The sequence below is a fragment of the Plectropomus leopardus genome, chromosome 8 (assembly GCF_008729295.1).
Source record: "Plectropomus leopardus isolate mb chromosome 8, YSFRI_Pleo_2.0, whole genome shotgun sequence".
NCBI lineage: Eukaryota > Metazoa > Chordata > Actinopteri > Perciformes > Serranidae > Plectropomus > Plectropomus leopardus.
Window position 1 is genome coordinate 28,499,186 of NC_056470.1, and position 26,079 is coordinate 28,525,264.

A 26,079-nucleotide genomic window follows, 5' to 3' on the forward strand; every position below is an offset into this window, starting at 1 on the left:
TTATATTACATTCTTATTCATTTTGTATTATTAGGCCTATTTTTTAAGCAGAACTGGTCCAGGTGAAGTGAAATTTAGGCTACTGTTTGGCTGTCACCAGTATTGGATGAAGTACCTGAAAGCCAAACTTTTTGTTAAATAATAAAAAGTATAATTAATTAAATAAATAAATTATCATCATCATTATTATTAACTTTGGCATTTACCTATTAGTACTTGACTAAAAGTTTTTGAAACCAGGAGCAACATCACTTTTCTTGTGCTGCTTTCAGACACCCTACACAAGCATTTAAACCCTTGAACCACCAGCAAATTGGTGTGATTGTTTGTTTTTTTTTTTTCCAAAAGATAGAAAATAGGCAATGAGCAACTTGGTAGGAAATGTTCCACAAACTACACGAAATTAGTAGATTTAGAAAAATATTTTTAAAGAGCTAGGGGAAATTTTATGCCGAAGAAAGAAAAAAAGCTTGGGAAATTTATAATTGTGATAGTTAAATAATTTAAATTAGGTTATATAATTATTATAATTTTCAAACACTTATCCCAGTCAGTTCCCTGTTTTTTAAAACTTTTTTTTGTTATTATGATTATTATTAAAATTAACATTCACACACACTCACAGAGCAATTTGGGGTTCAGTATATTGCCCTAAAATACTTTGGAGGATACTAGAGGAGCTGTGGATCAACCAGCTCTACCTCCCGAAGCTGCTGCTGCCCCATCTAGTAATGTTAACCAATGTTATTATGTTACAAATAGTTCATTATTTAGAGCAATTTAATGGTGGAAGTAGATGGTTTGTTCATATGTAGTTTGTGTGATTAGGACTGTGAAGGCATTTGTGAGTGCAGCATCAGAGTCCAAAATAAATTTCGCTACTGGGACAGTAATGTGTATCGTATCGTTTCGTTTCGTACCGAATCATATTGTATCGTATGGCATCGTATTGTATTGTTAGGCATGTAAAAAGCACACAAAGACCAATTCACTGCAAGGACACTTTAATTTATCAGAAGCAATAAATATTCACATCTCAATTCTCTATTCTTTCAGTACACATAATACATACACAAAGAAAAAAATTGAAATCATTTGTTTTTAAATGATATCAATAAGTGCGCCGACATATAAACTTTTTTTAGGCTTTAATTTAGATCATGGTAACTCATTCTCTCACCTTCAGTCAGAAATAATAAGAAAAGAAAAAGAAGTCAATATTCCTTTATGGCCAACGTCTCCTATCCCTGTCCCTCTTTTTGTATGTACATACTTAGTGGCACTCACATGCACGCACCTGAATACAGAATGGGAGTACTTTGTCCCATAGTTATGATAAGAAGCCTATGTATAATATAGTATGTACATTCAGATTTATACAGTACAATCTATTCAATAAGTGCAGATATATTCATGCAAGAAGAGTCAAAAAAGGACAATAAAAAGAAAAGGCTAGCCAACATATACTTATAAAATCATCGGACATTCTCGACTCTCTCCGAACCTCCTTAAAATCCATTTTTTTGTTGAGATCTTCTTGAACTCCGCTGTTTCTTTCAGTGGTTTGTTACTTCTTTACTTTGTCCTCACTCATTCATTCTTTCCTAAATCAGAATATATGTTCCCTTGGTAATCAATGGCACTGAAGGTAAACGACATCAGCGCTCAATTACAACCTCAAAAATTGCAGTAGCAAAAGGGGAAACACTTGCACAAGAGGCCCACAGAAAGAAAAAAAAAGGGGAAATACATTATGTACCTGCAGGCTATTTTACATTCTTGACTCTTGTTTCAGTTTTAAACAAGAAGCCCTCAGCGAGATGCCATGGCATCAAAAACGTAATAAGAGATTTGAAAAAGTGGCAGAAGAGGGAGGATCAGAAGGCGGCCATTTCTGACTTAAGACATCACGTGTGCAAAACCACAAAACCTTCATGTAAAAGCGTGCTTCTTCAAAACATAGAAAAACACACAATGACTAAATCTGATGACTGTGAAGAAGTGAGCACAGGCACCCTGCGTAATCATAAGGGAATCCAATTTCTGTTCAAGCCTTTTTCCAATTATGGGAGCCTCATAAATATAAAAATAAAATAAAATAAACATGCACCCAGATCTATTCTTTAAATTCAAGTTTTGTTAGTCACCCTCATTTGAGAAATTGTGTTTGCTCACATCAAACAAAAACAGAAAAGAAGGAATATTGTTGGTGTTCAAATCAGTTTGAACAAAACTTATTTTCAACAACCAATAATACTAATTATTAAAAAGATGAACTCAATGGAAAGCATGGTACTATGGAAATAAATCACACTTCACATATCGGAACACCCTCGAGTGGTTATGGCAAAACCGAGGGGATTTATATGTGCATATACTCTCTATAACCATGTACAAACATCTGCTGATATAATTAATCACTGATCAAAACAATTATCGTACAATATTCATCATACTCATAGCAGGTATATTATAATATCGATAAAACAGCGAGAAGCTTCAGAAACATTCAAAATATATTATTGATTGTGTTGTTAATTTCCCCGTACCCCACAAGGAATGCATTATAAAGCCAGGTGGCTCCTGTCGACATGTAAAAGACCATTAAGCAAAAGACTGTCAGGAAACCGTGCACTGGTTGTTGTTTTTTTTAGAAGTTTAAGACAAAGCAACACATCTGAGGTCTTCTTTAGAAAAAAAGATGCCTGTCAGCAACCTGCAAAAATGGACGGAGACATCATGAAGCCAAGTAAATTATTGCAAAGTCAAGGGACATTTTTTGCAACTCTCTGCTCTTTTTAATGCCAAACTCTGCTGGAACGCGTTCGGTGGTTTATTTACATCCCAGTGTAAGCAGCTGGATATATATGGTCTCCGTTTTTCCAGTGTCACATGATCACATCGTGGTACTGTACATAGAAATAGTCTCATACAGACTCAACTAGACTTCAAACAATTAAAACTGAGGCAATATATCTAGATATAGATTTAGTTTCATCTTAATTTATATGGCTATAGACTTTTTTTTAATATATATTGTGTTTATTCATGTGCAGGTTTCAAAGACGTGTGCACATGCTGTTTAACTCTAGCTGTGCTCTTTATCTCCACCTACATGTGTGGGAAACGGAGGTGAAAGTAACAGAGACGAAGCAAACTGCGTTTCCTCTTGTCACTAGCGCTGCTGCTGTTACTTTCTGTCCGGGCAGACTTGGTCCTGGACCTCGTTCTGCCAACCTCCTCCACTCTGTAATCTGACCTCTGACCCCTGGGGCCCCCCATCCTGCTCACACCACGGTACTTATCCGGTTGATAGGCTTGGATTTGGAGCTGCCCCCTGTACCTGTCGCTCCAGCCCCCGTCACCTGCGGCCCCTGCTGAGGCTGCCCGGGGTGCTGGGGGGGGTGAGGGGAGAGAGGTGTAAGAGGGGTAAGGGGGGACGAAGGGGGGGGCAGTGGGTTGACCGGGATGGGGGGCCCCAGGGGTCAGAGGTCAGATTACAGAGTGGAGGAGGTTGGCAGAACGAGGTCCAGGACCAAGTCTGCCCGGAGGCGGACGGCAGGTTGTGGGGCAGAGTGCCGAATATGAAATGTGTTTGGTGGGTGGAGTGGCTGGCAGGGTGTGGTGTGTGCACGTGTCCGGGGTGGGTTTGGGAGTGTGCGTGGGGGTGCGGGTGGGAGTGTGACAGGGTTAGCGGTAGTTTGGTACCAGGGACGGCGGCCCCTCTGATAGAGTGTGTAGGCTGCGCGTGGTACAGGGCGAACTGTGGGTTCTGGGAATGTTGGGAGAGAGGAGAAAGGGGGGGGGGACATCCCACCACCATGTTGGCGTAACGACCCGGAAGCCCATGCTGGGAAAGCTGGGAGAGATGGGCCAGCTGCGGGTGCTGGGCGTGCGGGGGGCCAAGCGGTGGCCGACAGGGTAGAGGGCCTCTCTGTATAGTATGAGGGGGCACTCCTTGCAAAGGAGGCGGGGCAGTTTGGACGTGGTAGCGATGGTGATGGTAGTAAGGTGGTGGCGGCTGCACGGTGGCCACGTGACAGTACTGTGCGTGCAGCGCCTGGATCTTGGAGGGTCCCCCGTCCAGCTGGCACAGCGATGAAGGGGAGTGAGGAGGGGGCCCTCCCGTAGTCGGTGGGGGTACAGGTGCGGGGTAGGGTGGACCCGGTGGAATAAGGGGCCCTGGTGGTTTGGCGCGTTTGCTGCCGAATAGGGAGCCCAGGAAGGAGCCGCTGTTGTTGTTGCTGCTCCCCCCAGGGCCGCTCCCCGCTCCTGCTCTCTCTACACTGCTGGAGACTCCCCCAACTCCTGTCCCAGCAGTGGTATGTTGCTGCCCCGGCCCACCCCCCACCCCCGATCCGGGGCTCAGGATGGGGCGATGAGGCCGGAAGTCTTCTGTTCCGTAGCAGCCAGGCATCACGCCCGGCATTGGGTAGCGCTGGTGAGGCTGTGGGCTGCTAATGATGGAGCCCTGGGAGGATAAAGCATCATCATGATAAAGAAAAAAATCCCTTTAAGGGAAAGATCACCCCAAAATCAAAAATACAAACTTTCCTCTTTCCTGTAGTGCTTTTTTTTTCAAACTGAATTATTTAGGTTTGAGTTGCTGAGTGTTGGAGATTATCAGCGGTAAAGATGCTTTAATGGAACTAGATGGCACTCGGCTTGTGGTGCTCAAAGTGCCAGAAAAAGAATACATTTGAAAAACTCAACAGCAATGTCTCTTTCCAGGAATCATGGCCTGGTTACTGAAGATAATCCACAGACCTTGTTATGGGCAGTTTCATATTGGAACTATTTTCTTTCTGCCAAACGGCACCCGTCAACTGTGCAGAAGGAAGTGTGTATCTACTGTTAACTCACCTAGCACCACTGAGCTAACTTAACGTTACAGCTCAGGCAGCCGAGAAGGACGCAATTAAATGTTCACACGCTGTCTGACAACATGACAGAATGTATGCTTCTTTCAGCGTGGTGATATGGTTGACAGGTGTAGTTCAGGGCAAACAACAGCAAACTGTTTGTGTCCCTTTTGAATCATTCTGTGTCCCCTCTCTAAATCAGAGGTTTTTGCAGGTCTGTGAATGCAGCACAGGCAGCACTCTCCATAAGTTCTTTTTTTTCAACCCAGCTGCATTTTGTGACTCAAGGGGTGAATAACTGATCTGCCTTCTTTGGTATATAACAACATTCCTAATGACGATCCAGCTCCAAAACTAAAAAATTTTCAAAAAAATTTCATTTTCCATCTTATGTTATGCATTCTGTGCATTCAATTTTGATCCTTTTTTTAAATCTTACTTATACTAGTTTTACCAAGTGGGTTTTATCCATGTGAGGATGCATTGTGTGTATTCTACTCTGATCATGCAGATTTTATTATGTCTTTATGTCTTCCGTGTCTTTTTGTGCGGAGCATTTGTTGCATGTAATTTCTTTGTTTTTAAAACAGATTGGGCTGCATATCTTCTATGAATGCTGCTATACAAGTAAAGTTTATTATTATTATTATTATTATTAATATTAAATAAATGTGTTGGAAACCCTGTTGATAAATAGCACAATAGGTAAGATGAAAAGTGAGTATTTTTTTTAATATGGGGGCAAACTGTCCCTTTAAAGATTGCACTAAAGCTCCTGTTTTTACTCAAATTAATCATGCAGGACATATTTGTAGGAGGTGAGGAACATGCTTGGGCAAGTATGAACAGCCATGCAAAAGGTTTCAGTGCAGGACAGGTACATATGGACACATGCATGGACTCATGCATGTACACACACGTACCATCTATATGCACACACTGAGCATGCTCGGGAAGATGAGACACCAGTGAGGGGAAAAGCAGGTCTGTTAAAGGGTCAACATCTAGTCTTTGAGACTTACTTCCATGGTACTGTCCAGAGAACCAACACTGTTCCTGCGACCACGTTTCCCTGCACCCCACCAGGAAGAGTCAGGTTAGCAAAGAGAGGAAGATGGGAAAGTTTGTTGACAGGTGTTTTGAAAAAGATAGAAATTGCATAAGCTGCGTCTGATTGAAGGTGAGAAAGAGGAACAGGATGGAGTAACAGAGACAAAAATTCATTGTCGAAGCTGTGCTAATCAGTTCCACCCGGCTGACAGGAAGGAAATGATAATTGAACCTTGTCTCTAAGGGTCTAGTTTCCTCACCTGCGTCCGATAGGTCCCTGAGAGATGAGCTGAGCGCCGTGCGTTTGAGACCCTCACCCACCGAGCAGTTGTCATCAAAACTTGTCCTTCCCAGGGTGCCATTCACAACATCGCTCTTCACACCTACGCCTCCAACCACACCTCCAGTGAGCAAGCTGGGCCGCATCACACCTTTCTGTTTCTCCAACTCGGCTGTAAATAAACACAAAGGGCACATGGGGAATTTAAAATGAGAGGGAGAAAGTGTGCGCAGAGGAAAAAGCATTAAACCACTAGCAGCAACAATCACCACGCCTACTGAAGTTGTAGTTCACAGTGCCGACCAGTAGATGGGGTACTTACATTCCACTCTGTATTTCTCCATCTCCTGCACTTCAGCAATACTCTCCCTGAGGTCGCTAACAAAGCGGGTGCGGTCTTGCTGACTGGGTGCCATAAAGACGATAAGAACCTTCCTCTCCCCACCCAGGACTGCTGAGGTCAGGCGTATACCGTGAGGGTAGTCTGAGAGATGCAGAGAGAGAAATAAAACACTTAATAATCATAGAGGGTGATTAAGAAAAGCTGAAATGTGCAAAATTTTAAAAAATGGCTTCTTACATGAGTTCTGGAACATGTGCACTTGCATTTCAACCAGAGGGAAAGATTGTCTGAAACTATAAGTCACTGAGGTTTTCTTCTTCTGGAAGATTTTGGTCACCTGATGCACAACATAGATGGGATATTTTACTTACAATGTCTTTTAAAGGTCCAGTGTGTAGGATTAAGGAGGATATATGGGCAGAAAGAACATGTGACATGATGAGTATTTTTCCTTCAGAATCGTGTTTCTGTTACCTTAGAAAAAACCATTTATATCTACATAAACAACAGGTCCTCGTCTACAGAGATTACCATGTCGCACCATGTTTCTACAGTGGACCCAAGACATTCAGAATATTGACACTCTTTCCACCTTCAGATCCAGTTTGAAAACACACCAATGATAATATCAAGTTATTATATTAACTTACGCTATTAATTAATGATTGTTTGACGTTATGATGTGTGGATGCATTGCTGCTTGTTTTTAACTTTTAACTGTGTCTTGTAAGCTGTCCTTGAGTGCTTTCAAAGGTGCTTATCAATAAAATGTATTATTATTATTTTATTTTTTTATTTTTGGAGAAGCAGATACCTCTGCAGATAATTTGGCTCCCAGTGAAAACCTCCTGAACACTGAAGGAACTCTAAGCTGGAGAAGTTTCAGCTGGTTGCAATCTGCAGTCCTCACCACTAGATGCAGCTAAATCCACCTAAATCATACACACTGGCCCTTTAAATTAAACAGATTTCATAGGTGCCATGTCTTAAAAAGAGATGAATGTGAGTCTTACCACCAGAAGGTCATTAAAGAGGAAGACCTCTCGTTGGTGCACTCCTGTCCTCTGAGGTCTGTTGGGGTCGGGGACCTCGTAGAGCTGGCAGCAACACACCAGCCTACGATGGGGGAGGGACAGCACCTATATAGACAAATACAGTACAAATAAATAAGTGAACTTTAAACTAGTAGTGGCAACATTTGGCAAAGTACTGTTGTGCTGCTCACAGGCTTCTTGCCCACAATGACTCTCTCCACTGCCTGAACTTGGGACACGTGATCGTCGTTGGTCCGCAGCTCCCATTTCTGTATCCGCTGATAGATCCCAACCAGCAGGTCCCTGGGTATATCCTGACCATTGTCTACGCCTGAGGGGGGGGCAAGGAAAGGGAGGGTTTTAAGGAAATGATGTTTATCAAAACCGCACAGTGCAATCAGGTTTTTACAACAGTTAAAGTCCAACTGAAATCACATTTAGTAGTCTGTTTGTAGTCGAAAATAATACTGATCTGTTTTTTTTTTTTAAATAAAAATATTAGAAATTCATCTGAGCCGGCTGGAGGGGCGTATTAGTGGCTGTGTTGACTGACAGCAGCTGGCAGGCTACCAGAGCGTCAGTGTTACACTGTCAAGCGAGGGACAAAGTAAACAAACTTGCTCTGTAGCCTGCATGTCATGGGCAGACAGCATGTTGTTAGTGTTACTGAAGCGTAGGAACCACACCAGACTTAAGATGTTATTTAATGTGCTGCTGCTGAGCATATAAAGGATTATTTCACCCACAAAATGATCATTTTGTATATCCAGTACTCATCCTGTGTTGCATTGAATTCATGAAAAAAAACATTGCTCTCCACACAATTAAAAATCCAAAAATGGAGAAAATTCCTGATGAATGCAAGTAAATAGAAGCTGTGGCAACTAACAGCAAAACTAGATCTAAACATCTATTTACAAACTCTCACAAAACACGATTTGTGCAGTACAATCTAAGTCTCAGTCATCCAGTCGTATGCTCAGTTCTTCCCAAACATTCGTTTTTGCTAAACCATGACTATTTAATACACTTCCGCATAATAGCACATGCTTGCACAGGCGTGCTACTCATCCGTGTATGAGACTGTTTTTGAGGAAGTATTCAAAATAGTAAGACTGAAGAAAAAATGAATGCATTTTGGAAGTACGCATATGACTGGATTAACATGACTTGGATTTTACAGCACAAGTTTTTGCTGTTGTTGAATGCAGCCCCATTTACTCCAATTTTTGGAGTTTTTGGATCCTTTGTTGACAGTGGAGGTATGTGAGAAAAACGTTTTCTTCAGAAATTCAACATAACACATCTATACTAATAAAAATAAAATTGTCATTTTGTATTCTTTTCATACGCTATCTAACTGATATTAGCGAGGCACTATTCCCCTGTAAATGGTTGCATGTTTGACAAACTGTGGCGCAGGACACAGACGTGTGTTCATGTTTGCAAGTTAAATAAGAGCAAGATGGTAGCAGGAAAGCCAGTGTGGGTTGTTGTTCTGAGTCTGTGGCCCTTGTGTTGCAGGCTGCTGTCTGGCTCAGTGTGACCGTCTGCTCTGCCTGTCACAGATCGCTGACGTTACTGCTTTATGCTAAATTTGAGTCGCTGTATAAAAAAAAAGGTCTCCGTCTACGAAAATAGATACCGGAACAACATTCTGTCAATCCATGCAATACAAGTTTGCAAGAAATACATTTATTTTTTAGTGATTTACTCAGCAGATATGATGCTGTAACAGACAAAAAAAAGCAATTTAAAATTTGGACTTTAAACACTCTTGCCAATCTAATGCATACTGACGTGTAAAATTTTAATTGCAATTATGAATGTTCATTATATTCTGCCTCTTTGTTTCCATAAAAAACAACATGTAAAGAAAGATGTCATTAACTACTTTTACTGCCTAATATATGCAGTTAGTGTACGTGTATTTCTTGGCACCTCTCAAATTCTTGATGAAATCCTCCAGCTTCATCTTCCTCTCAGCTTTGACGTTGGGACTGTACATATCTGTGTTGAGGAGGATAATGGCGAAGGCCAAGATGAAGATGGTGTCCGGGTTCTGGAACTGCCGAACCAGCGTTGGATTACACACACAGTATCTCTGACTGCAAAAGACAAAAACGCATTTACATTTTCACACTGGAGCCACAGCTGATAAAATCGCAGATCTCTAGCTGTCTATCACTCAGAGCCTTCTCTTATGTAAAGTCACTGTATACAAAACACGAACCTAAAGGCCTCAATGAGCCGCTCCACTTTTTGGGCTTCTCCTTGTACTTTAATTTGAGCCTGGAACTTCCTGAGAGCGTCGTCCAGGTCCATCCCTGAGAAGTCCATCTCGTCCACCACACAGCTGAAACACACACAGCAGAGGTCATGTGTATGAGAAAACGCACGCTTTTATAACGAGCAGGCTAGACCACTGCAGCGCTCTCCTTTCTGGTCTACCAAAGAACATTAATCAGCTTCAACTGAGTCAGGAATCTGCAGCACGAGTTCTGACTGAGACCAGAAGGAGAGCACAAATTACGCCTGTTTTAAAAAAGTCACACTGGCTGCCTGTTAGTTTTTGCATTGATTTTAAAATTCTTTTATTAGTATATAAGGCAAAGCATGGCCTTGTGCCTGACTACATCTGAGAGACAATTTTAGTTTATGAACCAGGAAGGCCCCTCAGATCTTCCGACTTCTCTTTTTTAGCTTTTCTGAGGAGTAGAACTAAAACTTTTTGAGATTCTAGCTATTACGCTCCAAAATGCTGCAAAAAGCCTGCCAGAGGATCTGAGAGGAGCTGGAGATATCGATACTTTTAAACATAAACCAAAAGCCTATCTTTTTACTCTGGGTTTTATGTACTATCACAGTTTTATGGTTTATACTTAATCTAATTTTTAAAATACATTTTTGCTTAATTCTTGTGTTGTTCTTGTTTTTGTTTCTTCTATTAAACTGTAAAGCACTTTGACTTGCATTTGATTTGACTGAAAGGTGCTATATAAAAAAAACGAATGATTGATTGACTGATGTGTATGCATGTGTGGAGGGGACTGGATTTGCCCTTGGATATAAAATGATATTTGACATAAATAACCCACATTTTATTTCTATGGGTTTACCTCAAGGTTGCATCCATTCACACTTGGCATTTCGCTCCCTAATGAAGATATAGTTGTTCATAACGTCCGCTAATCACAAGGTCAATGGTTCTATCCCTGCAGTCTACATGTTTAAGTGTCCTTGCAAAAGATACTGAACCCTAAATGGCTTCCATCTGGTGTGTGAGTGTGCATGTGAATGGTGACTGCACCTGATAAGCAGGTGGCACCTTGCATGGTAACCTCTGCCACTGCTGTGTGATGTGTGAATGCTGGCTTGTGTTGTAAAGCACTTTGAGTGGTGGATAAGACTACTACAGCTCTATATAAATGCTGTCCAGTTACATTCATCTGGATCTTTTTTGTCATATATTCTCTGATATAACATATTAAAAACAACTAAAAACACCCTGCTGATAATCTCTTCGGTGCTTTCTACTCCCATACTCACTCTAAAACATCTTTGTTGAATTGTTTTTGTCTGTTTCCCAGGAACTCTCCAATCATCTGCCTGCTGAGGCCTTTCCTCTCCAGGATGAAGCGAGCGATCCCAACCGGAGTGTCCGACACGAAACCTCTTTCTATCAGGTACTGGATCCCTTTTTCTGGCTTCCTGAAGAGTCAGATTCAGTTTTAATGGCCAAGTGTGAACACAAACAAGGATTTTTTGGGGGGCATACAGTTAAAGATAAGAACATCAAAGCTCGACAGAAATAGATAAACATTTGACCACTATTACTACTAAAGAGTTAAAATATATTACAAAGTATCTGTATTTATAAAAAAAAACAAAAACAACAGCAACACAATTGGAAACATTAGTGCAATGGTGCAGAGTGTTAAAGCTGCTGGAATAAATATGGGATGTCACAGGAATCATCAATGAAAAAGATTCTCATTACTACATGATTTTTTTCACAGATTATCTTTCTTGTGTACTTCTGTGTGTTTAAAGTAAAAGTTTCAGAAAATATGACAAAGAGATACTTTTGATAAAAGTAATTAACTGTTGCTTTAATGGCAAAATCGTTGTAAAAACGTTCTCTGTTTATTAGCGCTGCAGGCATCTTACTTGTTGAAGAGGTTGAGCCCTATGCGGTACTGCCGTCTCTGCACCACATCACTGTTGAAGGGAGGGGAGTCCCAGCTATGGCGACTTTCCCTCTGGTAGGTCTGCTTCCCCAGAGGCGGCAGAGGCTCCCGCAGGCTGTCCTGAGACGAGGAGCCGGAGCTGCAGTTGACCGTCTCGTTGGAGTTGGTGGTGGAGTTGAGCGAGTCGTTGTCTCCGTCTGAGCAGCACGGCTGCTCCAGACCTCCGGGGGGCAGAGCTGTGGAGGACGAGGAGGACAGAGGGGTGGTGGGAGGCTGCTGGGGGGAGGAGGAGGATGACGGCGTGTCGGGGTACTGATGGTGGTGGATCGGGTGGTGGTGATGGTGGTGATGTGCCGCCACCTGGTGAGGGATGTGTGTGGGTATGGGTCTGCCAGGGGCTCGGGTCTGACCCTGGGCAGCGGCCGTGGAGGTGGGTCGGGTGCCCGTGTTGGGGGAGTGTTTGAGGGTTCCCTGAGGGGAGCCAGCCCCTACCCCGGACTCCTGCTCATAGACCAGCTGTCTGCTCAGAGAGCCACGATCCGAGCGGTCGCTCATGTCCACCGAGCTGTCACTGGGTGGCTCGATAGTGAGGAGAGGCAGATGTGCGCCCCTTAGACGATAGTCCCTGCACTCGGTGCACGGGGTGCTGCGCCGACTGTTACTGCTACCCCCTCCCTCAGTGTCCCTGCTGTCCTCACGTCCTCCGACACCAGTGCCAGGGCCCCAGTACTCTGTATCTGTGCTGCTGGGGGCCCGATCAAGGGACAGCGGGGATGACGGCATGCCATCATCCATGTAAAGGGTTACGTCGCTGTATGAGGTGGCGGTGCTGTCGCCATGCATACTGAGTCCCCCTCCAGCACCCCTGGCTCGCTCTCCCAAACCTCTTTGGGAGGAGGGGTTGCTGCTGCTGCTCCACACGCACTCTCCAAAGTCTTCACTGATCCCGCCGCCCTCCCTGCTGCCCTCCTGGGAGTCATTGCGACCCGTGCGGCAGGTAAGAGCGTCGTCTATGGAGTCAGCCAAGGACTTGACCTGTGGGGATCAAAAAGTGGGGAAGGACATCAGCATCCCTCATGTCTGACAGTAAAACTTATTATTATAGTGCATTTCATTGTCTAAAAGGTCCAGTGTGTAGGGTTTAGGGGGATATATATTGGTAGAAATAGAATATAATGTAATAACTATGTTTTCTTTGGTGTATAATCACTAAAACTATGAATTGTTGGGTTTTCGTGACCTGAGAATGAGATAAGATATATAGGGTGCAATCCATTCATGTTTTAGATCAGCAGCCCCTCAGCATTCAGCAGCGTAGGTAAAACTCCGATTTTTTACTTAAAACCCCTTTTTTCAGCATTGTCACTGGTTTGAATCACCCAGTCCGTTTGTTTTGGAGAGGAGGAGACCTCTGCACATAAATCAGCTCCCAATGAACACCTCCTTATTGTCTCAATCAGAAAAAAGCTAAGCTAGCACAGAGTAAGCAGCTCGTCGGCCACATGCCAAAGAGCATCAAAGAAACACTGATTTTTAATGTGAAACTGTTTTTTTCAGTGTTTCTACCAGTTTAAATCACCAGGTTCATTTGTTTTGGAGAGGAGGAGATCTCTGCAGATAATTCGGCTCCTAGTAAAAACCTCATGAACGTCTGGATCTTAAGTTATCAGAGAAAAAAGATAAGCATGCATTAGCATGGACTTCTTCAACATGCCAAACAGCATTGGAGAAACACTAATATTATAACATGAATCTGCTTTTTTGAGTGTTTTTACAGTTTTAGATCGCCTGATCTGTTTGTTTTGGACAGAAAAAACCTCTGTGGATAATTCGGCTAACAGAAAAAAAACTTCAGCTGGCTGAAATCTGCAATCCTCACCACTAGATGCCACTAAATCCCCCAAAATCTTACACACTGGTCCTTCAAGTTTTGCTTCTCTTTCTCTCTTGTTTGTTTTTTCTATCACAGCAAAGCCCTTTGAGACTTTGATGCCAGATAGAGTTATATAAATGATCAAACACTGTCACCTGTTTGGAGAAGGAGTCCTCTAGGTGGGTGTAGTCTCCTGGGCGGTCCGGGTCGGGGGAATGAGGAGGCCCTATGGCCACACTGTGGGTGAAGTTGGTCTGCGTCTGGGCCTGCTGCTGAGGCTGTCGCTCATCAAATGAATACTGCAGTCTCATGTTGGACAGGATGATGCGGCGTGTCATGCGGCTCTCCGACGCGGAGCTTCTGAGGCGCTCGAAGTTCTTGTTCATGCGATACTGTCTGAAGGCCGTCTGAATGGTCCTGGCTGCTCTGCGACTTACAAAGGAACCACCATACTTCCTCTCCAGCATCTCCACCTGTGGGGAAACAAAGCAATCATTATCCATTTACTATTTGATGATGCTAGGACACACCAAAGAACATTTGCAACACTGTTACCTTCTTATCCTGCAGATCCGTGGAGAGTTCATAGCTGTCTGAAAGCGCCTTGCATCTCTTATTCTCCTCTTCCTCTTGCTTGCGGAGGGCCAGACTCGCAGGTTGGTGGCGTGTCCGCAGTGCCCAGGCCAAGCTGGCCGAACTGGAGGCCGACACGCACGAAGGGTCCCTGGATCCTGACGGTGCGCTGCTGGCGCTGCTGTCAGTGTAGCGCTCCGAGCCGCGCAGGTAAGGCGTCTGGCTGAATGAGCTGTCTTTGTGGGTGCCCGTCTCTGGACACTGGGAATCCCCCTCCACACTGCAGGAGAAAAACAAGCAGCAGCTTTTTAGAATGAGTCATAAGGCGCTTGACAAAATATTACAAGAAGCACTTTGGAGTGTTGAGTGCAAATTAGAGACTAAATGAGTGATTGAGGAGGTTCACTAAAGCATGCAGAAGAGCCTTCACATGAGGACTTACATGTAAACCTGAGAGCGGCGAGAGGGTAACCATCTCTTGGAGGAATTCATGATCAACAACTAACACTCGTCGTGCGTTAACGCGGTGCCAAATCGCACAACATTCCTTATCTACAACGAGAGTTGATGATCCAATAAAAGGTCTCTGACCCCGATCTTCTTTTATTGAGTCAGGAGGATGAGTTAATATAGTACTACGGTTCGCCTGCGCCTGCCTCTCGCCGTCTTCCTCTGTGACAAACACAACAGTGTCAGCACATTTTGAGGAGTCATCAACCACGAAAACACACTCCTCCAACGCCACATACCAGCAACACCATACTGACAGGAAAGACCAGGGTGTAACGTTCAAAGCAGGTGTGAAACAGGCACTTCAGCTCACTGTGGAAATATCGTGGGACAAAACACATGACAAAGCACACCTCCTCTGAGATTCACCCTCACTCTCACACAGCTGAAAGCACCTGCAGCCGAGAAACTTCATCAACAGCAAAGCAACAACCAAAAAACGCATCCAGAGATCCTCCGGCGACAAGATCCACCACAAGTCAAATAGTCAGGCTCTGTTTGGAGAACAACTACAGTCACATGTTCCTGCCTACATTTCCTCCTTGTGTTAGCCGCACCCCTCCTGACAGCTGTCCCATAACAGGTCAGTGCAGAGCCGGGGTCAGGAATGTGTGGGAGCATTGCATTTAGCACATGCAACACGCAAATCTTGCATTTTTGTATGGTTTATACCTTTTGCATAGTTTTGTCCCCTGATTCTCAACTTAGGGTGGTGAGTGGGATTTATTCATTTATTTGTATTTTAATACAAACAACAAACTAGAGGGCATAAAAAGCTTCAATATAGAATAATATGATAATATTGAGTAATTCATTTTTTTCACAAATTACACACACACACCTGTTGCAACCTATGCAACACATGCATTAACCCTTTGAAACCTGAGCAAAGTGCCTTGATTTCTTCTAAAAACTACAAGTCGTCCCTCCTCTCCCCCTCTACATTATGTCCTGTCAACTAAAGCAAAAAATGCAAAATAAATAAATAAATAAATAAATAAATAAAAAATAACCCCAACAAGAACAACAACAAAAACATGAGCAGGGCAACAAGTACCTTAACAAGAAATGGTCCAGATATTAGTAAAAGGTTGGAAGAAAATGATATGAAAATAAGAACAAAAACTAGAACAAAAGAACTACCTAAAAAAAAAAAAAACACTCAAGAATATGCTAAAAATAAATACATTTAGTTTCTGTAACACAATATCAAATAAATAAATGAATAATATGTAGAGTTTTAGGACATTTTTCCCTCTTGTTTTTTGATCATATCTAATAGTTCCACTCTGCATATTTTCAGAATATTTCCTTGTCACTTTTCACTCATTTTCTTGCCAAGTTGCTCATTATGTCTTTCCTTCTTGTTTTTGAAAGAAATCAAACCAGTTTTTTCAGGTTTCATAGCTTTAAATGCTAGTAAAAGGCGTCTGAATGCAGCACAAGAGAACTGATATCGATCCAAGTCAAGTCAAGTCAGTTTTATTTATATAGCCCATTATCACAAAACATGGTTTGCCTCAGAGGGCTTTACAGTGTACGACATCCCTCTGCCCTTCGACCCTCACATCACCCAAGGAAAAACTCCCCAAAAAGAACCCCTCTAACGGGGAAAAAAAAAGAGGAAGAAACCTCAGGAAGAGCGGTAGAGGATAGGTGTTAAAAGGGTTAATGGGGAGATGTAAGAGCGAGGGGGCTGCCCATGAACAGTTTTGGAATCGGTGCCTTGCACATGGGCACCTCAGCAGTGCTCCGGAGCATGAACTGGCCGCTCTCCAGCTACCAGTCCACACTCCATGTTTGGTCTGTTCAGACTTAAACCACCGGTTTCCGAGCCAAGTCCCCACAGACTGAGTTACTGCCGCTCCAGTCGAGCTTGTTTATCAAAATAAAGTTCCATGGGAGAAGTCGGACAGAGGTCCAGGCCAATTATTTATATATTTATTATTAATGTTTGTATAGTAACCCTTTGAAACTTGGCGTGACATCACTTTTCTTGCGCTGCTTTCAGATGCCTTTCACAAGTGCTTAAACCTTTAAACCCTGAGCAAGTTGGTATGATTTCTTTTAAAAACATGCAATATGCAACTATGTAAGAAATGTTGCACAAATTGCAAAACAATTCATAGATTTAGAAAATGATTTAGACAAAGCTAGGGAAAAAATTAAAATAATTATCATCATTACCGATTTGAAATAATGTTACAGAATTGTGACTTTTTTCCCAGGTCATTTTCTTTCTTGTTTAATTTCATTTTTCTTGTTTTTTTTTCTTGTATGTTTACCTAATTTCTTGCTGATTTTTAGGTCACTTCTTCTTTTATTGCTTACTGCCTTCTTCCCATGTTTTTGAAAGAAATCAAGCCAATTTGCTTTGGTTTCAAAGGGTTAACTGGACCCCTGGCCTTCCATCATTTTGCAACAGCCCCTCCCTGGGTATAGTAAATCGGATATCCCACATTTAGTCTCATACATGAAGGCAGACGACAAAAAAGGGCTAAAATGGTGGCTTGTTGACTGTCACCATTTTTGCGTGGGTTCTGAGTGGGTCAGCCAACGCCTTCCCCCTCTCTCATTGTGTTGTTCAGTTGGATCGCAGAGACTTCCTGTCTTAGTGTTTTGCTGGTAAAAAAACAAGACAAGACGGAAAAAGCTTGTTGGGGAACAAGGAAATAACTTGCAGGTATTTTAATTGGTGAATTTTGATCTTGTAAGTCAAACTCAAACACAAACACACCGTGTGTCAGTTCCTGTAAAAAGGCTCTTTGGAGTGGACGAGGGGGAAAACGTTGTACAATGCAGGGTCTTACAGCAGGACATCCTGTGCTTTCAAGCAACAAATGACCCGGCTGAATTATTGTCGAGTCTAACAACAACACTGAGGACAACCCTATAGTGTTGCATAACATGAGAGTCATGCAGAAGCTCAGTGATAAAGGACACAATCCTGACATCTGCAGGGAAGCGCACATCACCACAGCTGAGTGTAAATATAAACCACATATTTATAGCTATACCATTTTCAGAGAATTAATCACAACATTATCAAGCTGTTCTTTGTTTCCACTTTGAGCAAATTAATTATGAGCAACAAGTTGTTGCACCATCTCTTGAAAATGTTTTTTTCAGCATCATTTATCATTCCTCCTCCTCTACTCCTTAAATAGAGAAGCTGAGAAGCGGGAGGGGGTTGCTTGGTGACGGTTGCTGTGGGACGTTGTGGGCGGCGAGGCAGTTGTTAGGACGAGAAGCGTAGTTGCCATGGCGATGTATTAACTGTTATCGCCATTGAGGTGGGTGTTGAAGATGCTCCGCAGGTTGTGAATGACAGTCTATATGTTCCTTACCTTGTAAACAGATAAAATATCTGTACGGAGTGAAGCGTGCAAACACAGCGTCGTCTAAACTTCATTAAAATTGGAAGCTTGAATGAATCATCTGCTTTTAGAGCTTATTTACACGTTGTCTAAACTGTGTGAATAGGAAATTCTGTCTTCTTCTTCAGAGCTGCTTAAAACGGCTCCTTTTAAGGAATGGAAACTAGCCACATGAGTGCCTCTGCACAGTGCCAACAGGTAGACACAGGCAAGAGACTCACTGTAACTCCCTGCAGTGCACATCAGCAGGAGCAGATGGTATTTTCATTCAGCTTAAGCACTGAAATCTTAAATACATGCGACGCCACATTAGGGAGGTGCAAACCTGGTCTCATTAATTTGTCTCTGAATATTCGCAGCTGTTTATTAAACTGATTTTACCTCCATAAGCATTCTTATAAACTTCAGCTGTCAGATGTTTACATTTCATAATGATGAAGAATCGAAACACTTCAGACAAGAGTGATGTCCACTGTAGGGGCTCCTCTATGAGCTAACACAGTGACAGCAAATTTTGGCATCAAAAATACAATTTGGCTTTGAAAAAGGAAAAATGGCACTAAAAAAATCTACTAATAAATATAAAATAGACGAAATTATTTTATCTTAGGGATGGGCAATATTGATGTTATATTGACATTGTGATATGAGACCAGATATCATCTTACATTTTGGAAGTAATATCAATGTGTTTTCTATACCTGGTTTTAGAGGCTGCAATACAGTAAAGAGATATTATTTTCCAAACTTACCAGACTGGTCTTGTTGTGCCATTATTTGCTTTTACCCACGTTAACCACTCAAGCCTATAATATCATGGTGATATTGATATCGAGTTATTTGGTCAAAAATATCATATTTGATTCCTTCCATTTTATTTTATTTTGATTTTTTGGGCATTCTAAATTGTCTTTTTAAATTATTTAAATGTAAATCACACAGTCCTGTCCAGTCCCCTTCCCTGAAACTCCTCCCCTGAAAGCCAAAACACAAGCCGTTCTTTCACAGATCACGCTGTAGGATCACAGGGCTGCTACTCAGACCGTTCTTACATTTTTACAGAGAACCAAACAACTGCAGCATCGTGCTGCTCCAGTGTGTGATTTTAGACAGCATGCCAGCATTGCAGAAGCAAAAGAGGCGCTTTATAAACAATAACAATTGAATAACATGGCATTTACAGTAATTAACGTCTCTGTTATATGGGGGCTGATCTCGTCCTCTCCTCCTCAGAGGGGGAGCTCTCATTGTTTTCCCAATTTACGAACATATGCAGCAACTGTTCTTTTTCTTTAAGATAGCTGCTCACTGCTGCTAGCTGCTTTTTAGATCTCCTGCCATCAAAACGTCACTCCTGTCCCACGCATAATAACGTCCAGCCTGCTGTGTCATTTATACAGATACTGTTGCGGCACTGTTACGACCTCCGTTACTGGCTTAAAGGTGAGACAACTCTGTGCACCTATTTTGCGATCACGCCTTTTACACAGAACAGCGAAGCAGCTTAACGGCGCAATATTTCCACCCTAAATAGAAAGTGTAAAAGGGGCGTCTGTTTTGGCGTGCACTGCATGACTTACATTTAATCCACATTAAGACTGACACTGAGAAAAGACTGACATGAAAAAAACAAACAAGATAGTCACAGAAAAACATCACAATGCCAAAAAATAAAATAAAATAAATCTGAATGCCTATAAAATCACCTTAAACTTTTTTTTGTGCTAATATCTCCTTTCTTTAATGTGAAATTTTATTTTTGATACCAAAATTCATCACTGTTCTAGCTCCATACTCTACCGCCACAGAAGAATTTAATTAAAACACAAGAAACTTGTGCTCCAGAAACAGAATATTTCAAAGTTAAGAGGTGCCTATTAAAACTCTCCAAGTTTGGTGAAGCACTTGAAATAAATTAATTCTGTTCCAGCATTGATTTTTTCCCCTCTGTGCGAGACCTTGCAACCCACCTCCAAGCATGCATGCATTAAACAAGACGCTAATGTTTTCTTGCCTGCAGCGAGAACCAGGCGCTAATATGCGACGAGAGACAAGGTGAGGATGATATACGAGTAAAAAAGTTTGTTGTATAAAACATGAGTGCGGCCATATCGCAGCTGGCATCTGCACCTCATTACTTATGTAAGAAACCCTGTATTCCTGTTACAGTGCCAGAGAAAGGCTCTCTCCAGAGGCTCCCTCATAAAGGCCGGCCCGCAGTCTCACTACCTCCAACCATTTAATTGGAGCCGAAACAGATGGTGGGAATCTAATAAACAGGAAAAGTGATCGCTGATAGTGTTATGAGAATAAAAGAAGTGGGCCGCAATTGACAAGAGTTTCAGTGAGAGAAATTGAAAAGTGAATGGGGGTGTGTGCAGTGAAGTACAGTGTCAGTGCGCTCCCCTGCCTCCTGTCCCTCGCTCATATATTATTGATGTGCTGACGGTGCGTGTTTGTGTGTGTATGAAAGAGCGGCGGTGGGTCTGGCTGTGCCATCGAACCCGCAGCAGGACGAGGAGGCCGGGGGATTAACCTCTCATGCTGCCTGCAGAGGAGGAGCCAATAATTGCATCGACCTGTCTGTCGACTCATTTCCACTTGAGCATGACTCGGTGTGGTTATCTCATCTCCTGTCTAATCTCTGCATCTTAAACTCTGTGTCAGTTTTGACATTTGCCCCAAAGCTTATCAGCCAGGATAATAATATAATTACCTTTGCCACCGTGGATGGGTTACTTTACAGGCCTACTGGGCACAAGCCCAGTTGCCCAAAGTGCCAGGGGGCCACCTGAGCATTTTCAAAATGTTAGTCAAGTGACTGTAACATAGCAACCAGGAAAAGACTCAAAATGACCACAAAGGAACTGCAAAGATACAAAAAACAACTGAAAATGACCTCAAAGAAAACAAAAGTACAAAAAAGGGGTCACACACAAAGTCTGTGTGTCTTGCTCCTTAGTAGAGGAGGTGGTGGGGCCTCTGGCTTACCTGTGCCCAGGGGCCCCTTGTCTGATAGTCCACCCATCGTTGCCACACAAATGTTCAGTGCCGGACCAAGCACATTCGGCACCCGATTCAGGCCCCCACACCCTTCTAGACAAAATATAAATAAATTATAACTGTCTTTTATATCTATTGTATTAATTACAAACAAGAACTAAAAGATAATCAGCACAAATTAAATAAACATTTAATTTTTTGAACAATTTTGAAGAATGGCTCTGACACACCAAGCTAACGGTGGGCTTTCGGTCAATGTTAGTGAGCGTCTGTCGCACTAGTTTTTGCGGTTTGTCCCGGTCTTTTGGCACTTGTTGACACTGTTCGCCTGTTTTTTGTCTGATTCGGCATGTTGAATCTGCATCGGACACGATCAGAGCCCTTCGCAGAGTGAAGAAATAGAAGTGAGGAAAGTAAATGAAGTGCTACAGTCAAGAGGATGTGAGACAGGAACAGAGTTACTACATACTTTAGATGACATTATGTTTTTTAGCCATTGAGCTCTTTAGCAGTCTGTAACTGTTTGTGTTACAGTTTTCTGTCTCACAGTAAACATTATTTGTGCTTTCAGCATTGGGTTGTATTGTTTATGTGCTAACTGGCTTACTAGCATTCTGTCGGTCTTCCAGGTTTTCCCTTTTTGAAGGACGAATACAGACGACTACCGTCTGCCGGTATGGAGAGCTCATTTTTCTCATGCAGGAGCAGAACATCCACACCGGTTGGCTGTAGTCTTTTTGTTCAAATGGACCTTTTTACCCGAGACACAGGCAACGTGAGGCGACACAACAGTCAGCCTTTGTCACCACTGGTTCTTTGATGGCGATTGTGTGTCTGTGACATAACTCTAATGCTCTTCAGACACACTCCACGCCACCGTAACCATAAATGCTCCAGCACGGTCTGACTGTGACGATGACTCACTGATGAACTAGATGAAGCAGAGTTAGTACCCGTACTAAGGACCAACTGTCAGCATTCGATCTGTGGATCTTTTTGTCTTTATGTTGGATTTTTTTTAATGTGGGGGGTCTGGGTAGTCGCCTACATCCTCCATAGGAAGATCCGCCGCTGCAAATGTGCACAATAGATGATAAAAAGGAGCAGAGAGGCCGACGGCAAGATCCCGGCTAACTGCTTTGGTTTATGTGATAATATTCGCCATCAACGTCAGAACAAAAAGAGATTAAAAAACACAGTGTTAGTGATGTTTTCCATCATGAAAATAAATCTGCCACCGGAACAATCTGTATTCTCTTCGTCACATGTGATCTCATTCTTTCAAAACGGCCAAACTGACAGGAAACAATCAAATCATTCATGGGTCACATCGGAGCATTCCTCCACCGCCAACACTCTGCTGCCACTTCACTGTCTCAAGCTGTGAGTTTACCATCACACACACACACACACACACACACTGTTCACTTCTTTCTGTGACCCAGATCCTCCAGTTCAAAGCTCACACAGACTCTGTTTTCGTCCTCCGTGGACGCCACTTCATGTTGAATCCAGGTATTGAATGAAGAAATAAAGAAGCCCTGTACAGCCGTGTTATTTGCAGGGCTGCAGAGTGATGTAGCTGGAAATCGGCGGTGTTTTGTAAGCACAAAGTTATCAGATCATCTCTGGCACATAAGGCAAGAAAGAATGAAGAGATAAGTCTTGTGTATACAGACGGGTGAACAAAGAAACATAAACTTTACATAGAAACTTCTCCTTTATTCAGTGTCCCAGTAAGATGATTTTAGTTAGTTCCATGTGCATGATTTTGACATTTTTTTGACGGATGCACTTCCAGATTTTGTTCAGCTACATTCTGCTTGTGCGCACACATCAAAGTGCTCCCTGCAGACCTCCACTGTAGTTGACAAATCCTCCTAATAGGCGTTCAAACTCACATGAGAAACATGTTTCAAGAAGTGATTATGTTATTTGTTCTACTTTTGTTCTCTGAGCGTGCACCTGAGTGACACCCATGACAGTCTGGCAGATTATGCAGACTCTGAAAGGTATGCGACCTGTCATCTGAACGGCATGCACGCTGTGTCACACAGGTACTTCCATTTATGCAACAAGCCAAAGCATTTTCTTTCTTTTTAAAACACAAGACAAACTATTAATCATTAATGATCAGCACTCAAAAGACACTAGTTATCTTTTGTTTTACAGTTTTTTTGCTTTCTGCCAGTGATGATTCAGTAACATTTTACCTAAGCGCACACACACACACACACACACACACACACACACACACACACACACACAGACACACTGATGATCGACGGCATGTTACAGGTGCTACATCACTTCAGCATTGGCCACCATACAAACACACCAGTGTAACGAGCAACGTCACCGGTGCCAAACTAAATGCTCTTTTGTGACAATTTTGCAAGTGAAATTGAAGTGGAAAAAAAGTTCTTACCATGCTGCTACTGTCAAGAGAAAGGTCCCACACTGACTGGAGCAGCGTAATAACAAGCACACCCTCTCTCTCTCTCTCTCTCTCTCTCATTCCTTCACACACACACACACACACACTCACGTTGGCTCTTGCTCGCCCTGCAGAGCCGTACAGGCTGCATTCTTGACTGTCTTTGACAGCTGTGAACTTCCCTCACCCTGCCCAGCTTTCTCCCTCCACCCTCCTCCTCCCTGCGCACGATCACAAACACATTCACAGTCACTTTAATTATTACACAACAAAAACACGCCACAGCGACATCAGGGACAAAGAGACACGTAGACGAAGTGCATTCATTTATTGCAAGAAAGAAAGAGGAGGGAGAAGTATCCCACTGTGCTGTGACACGTCAGTGGTGACCTTGATGTCTGTGCTGTCTGTACATGAATGCAGGTGAAAGCAAAGACACATGGTGACACAGAGTGTGTTAAAGCAACAGAGATGGTCTATGCAGCTTTTAGTCGTAAAATGAGATGTTAGCGGTGTGAATGAGACCAGGAGGAAAGTTGTTTCATTGAAAAGATGCTATATGCGGCGTGAGAATTAGGGCTGACCCGAATGCTTCAAACTTTCTATCGCTGCCATTGTAATCAATATCAAAATCATTGTTCAAATGCTCTTTGAAAGAAATTTTTAAAAATTTTCCATCCCAAAAAACCCATGACTCAATTATTGATTATACTTCAAGGTTTAATATTTTTTTAGTTTTTCTCAGACAAGAACATTCAAACTGGGTGACAGTTTTGTGACTCTGACTCACTCTCATCTAATGTCACCAGCAGATAAACTGAAACTGGGACCACATGTGAAGGGCTTACGCATGTGCCAGGAAGATGTCGAAAATGTCAAGCGTCTGGAATACTTTCAAAATCACCCACAAAAAGTCGACAGACAGATATGCCAAAGGAAACTGGCTAATAACAAATCCACAACGGTCTCGCCAAATCACCTGAAATTTAAAGGTACAGTGTGAACGATTTAGGGTGATACATATTGGCAGAAATGGAATATAATAAATATAACAAGTATGTTTCTTTTACTGTATCATCACCCGAAAATAAGATTTCTGTTTTTGTTACTTTAAAATGGTCTACACAGAGAGCAGGTCTTTATCTACCGAAACTGCCATGATGCACCGCCGTGTTTCTACAGTAGCCCAGAGTGGACAAATCAAACACTGGCTCTAGATAGGGACATTTGTGGGGTTTTTTTGTTGTCTTTTTGCATATTCACATCACTCATCACAGTTTGTAGCCCCTCTGGAAGTGACAGGAAAACACTTTTTTTTCTTTTTTTTGTTTTACTAGAAAATGTTGTATTGAGTGTTTTTACTGGTTTTAATCAACATGTCAGTTCATTTTGGAGGAAGAGACCTCTGTGGATAATTTGGCTTGCATTAAAAAAACCTCCTGAATGTGTGGATACAGAAGTCAAAAAAGTGGGCACACATTAGCAGCTGCTGGGTTAGCAACCCATCTCCTACATGTCAAAAAGCAACATAAAAACACTGATTTGTTGAGAGTTTTTGCGGTTTAAATCACCTGGTCTGTTTGTTTCGGAGAGGCAGAGAGCTCAGGGGATAATTCAGCTTCTGGTGAAAACCTCCTAAACTATGAAAAGTAAAATAATTCTAACCAGAAGAAGTTTCAGCTGGTTGCAAACTGCAAATCAGACTACAGGATGCCTCTAAATACCCCTAAATCTTACATACTAGTTCTTTAAGTAACAGCGTAGCCGTTTTACAAAGTATTTGTTTTTGCCTGCATGCTAACAAAGTGGCTAATAGTCACAATATTTTAGGTGCGTGGACTAATGTCCTTGCCCCCAAACCCCCACTCCTCTCCTGTCGAGCTTTGATGCCCAAAAAGTTATTTGAGACAGCCCTGTTGGAAATATTTTCAGATAAGGATATTCTGTATTATGTACGCATTATGAACTCTATACGTAAGAAAACTGTGCTCTCTGTGTGGTTCAGTAGTTCGTTTTTACAGCATATTAAATGTCCTGAGAAACAGCAATTAGAAAAGTATTGAAGATTTGCTTTCACACACACACATAAACACACACCTCTGTTTATATTTAGAAAATTGTACAACTTTTAGCTAAAAACAAAGTTGATTTCCTTCCAAAGTTGTGACCAGTTAACATGAATAATTGGCAGCATACGTGTGTGTTCTGCAGGGGAAAGCATTCAAGAATCACGAGCACCAAATAATCAACGCAAAACTGCAAAAGGAATATCCTGTGATAAATTTTCTGCCTGTGGACGAGCACACAGTGCTCGAGGTGGAGATGAGCGAGGTGGGTGTGTATGAGCAACATTCCAGCATGACTGAAAGAGCACACTTTAATTACAGCAACAAATATTTCACCTTGGGACATTTTAAAGACAGAGCTGACGTGTCTTCAGGAACTAGAGAACTTTATTTTGTTCAGAACTAAACCGATAAATCTCTTTGTGATGACAGATGAGACAGTACTTATCAGATGCGTAGGGGTCGAAACAAACAATTTATG

General features: G+C 42.4%; 1 protein-coding gene across 1 annotated transcript in view; it reads right to left on the reverse strand.

The window, feature by feature from the left end:
- Positions 1–987: 987 nt before the first annotated feature.
- Positions 988–26,079, reverse strand: part of iqsec2b (IQ motif and Sec7 domain ArfGEF 2b) — a 42,819-nt gene continuing 17,727 nt past the window's right edge. Inside the window, 15 exon segments of the mRNA XM_042491161.1 lie at positions 988–3,405; positions 3,408–3,476; positions 3,479–4,471; positions 5,885–5,934; positions 6,173–6,364; positions 6,515–6,676; positions 6,773–6,872; positions 7,549–7,674; positions 7,761–7,900; positions 9,511–9,677; positions 9,803–9,925; positions 11,119–11,280; positions 11,740–12,794; positions 13,788–14,105; positions 14,188–14,485. Of these exon segments, the coding sequence (XP_042347095.1) occupies positions 3,112–3,405; positions 3,408–3,476; positions 3,479–4,471; positions 5,885–5,934; positions 6,173–6,364; positions 6,515–6,676; positions 6,773–6,872; positions 7,549–7,674; positions 7,761–7,900; positions 9,511–9,677; positions 9,803–9,925; positions 11,119–11,280; positions 11,740–12,794; positions 13,788–14,105; positions 14,188–14,485 (4,249 nt within the window). The 3' untranslated portion in view covers positions 988–3,111.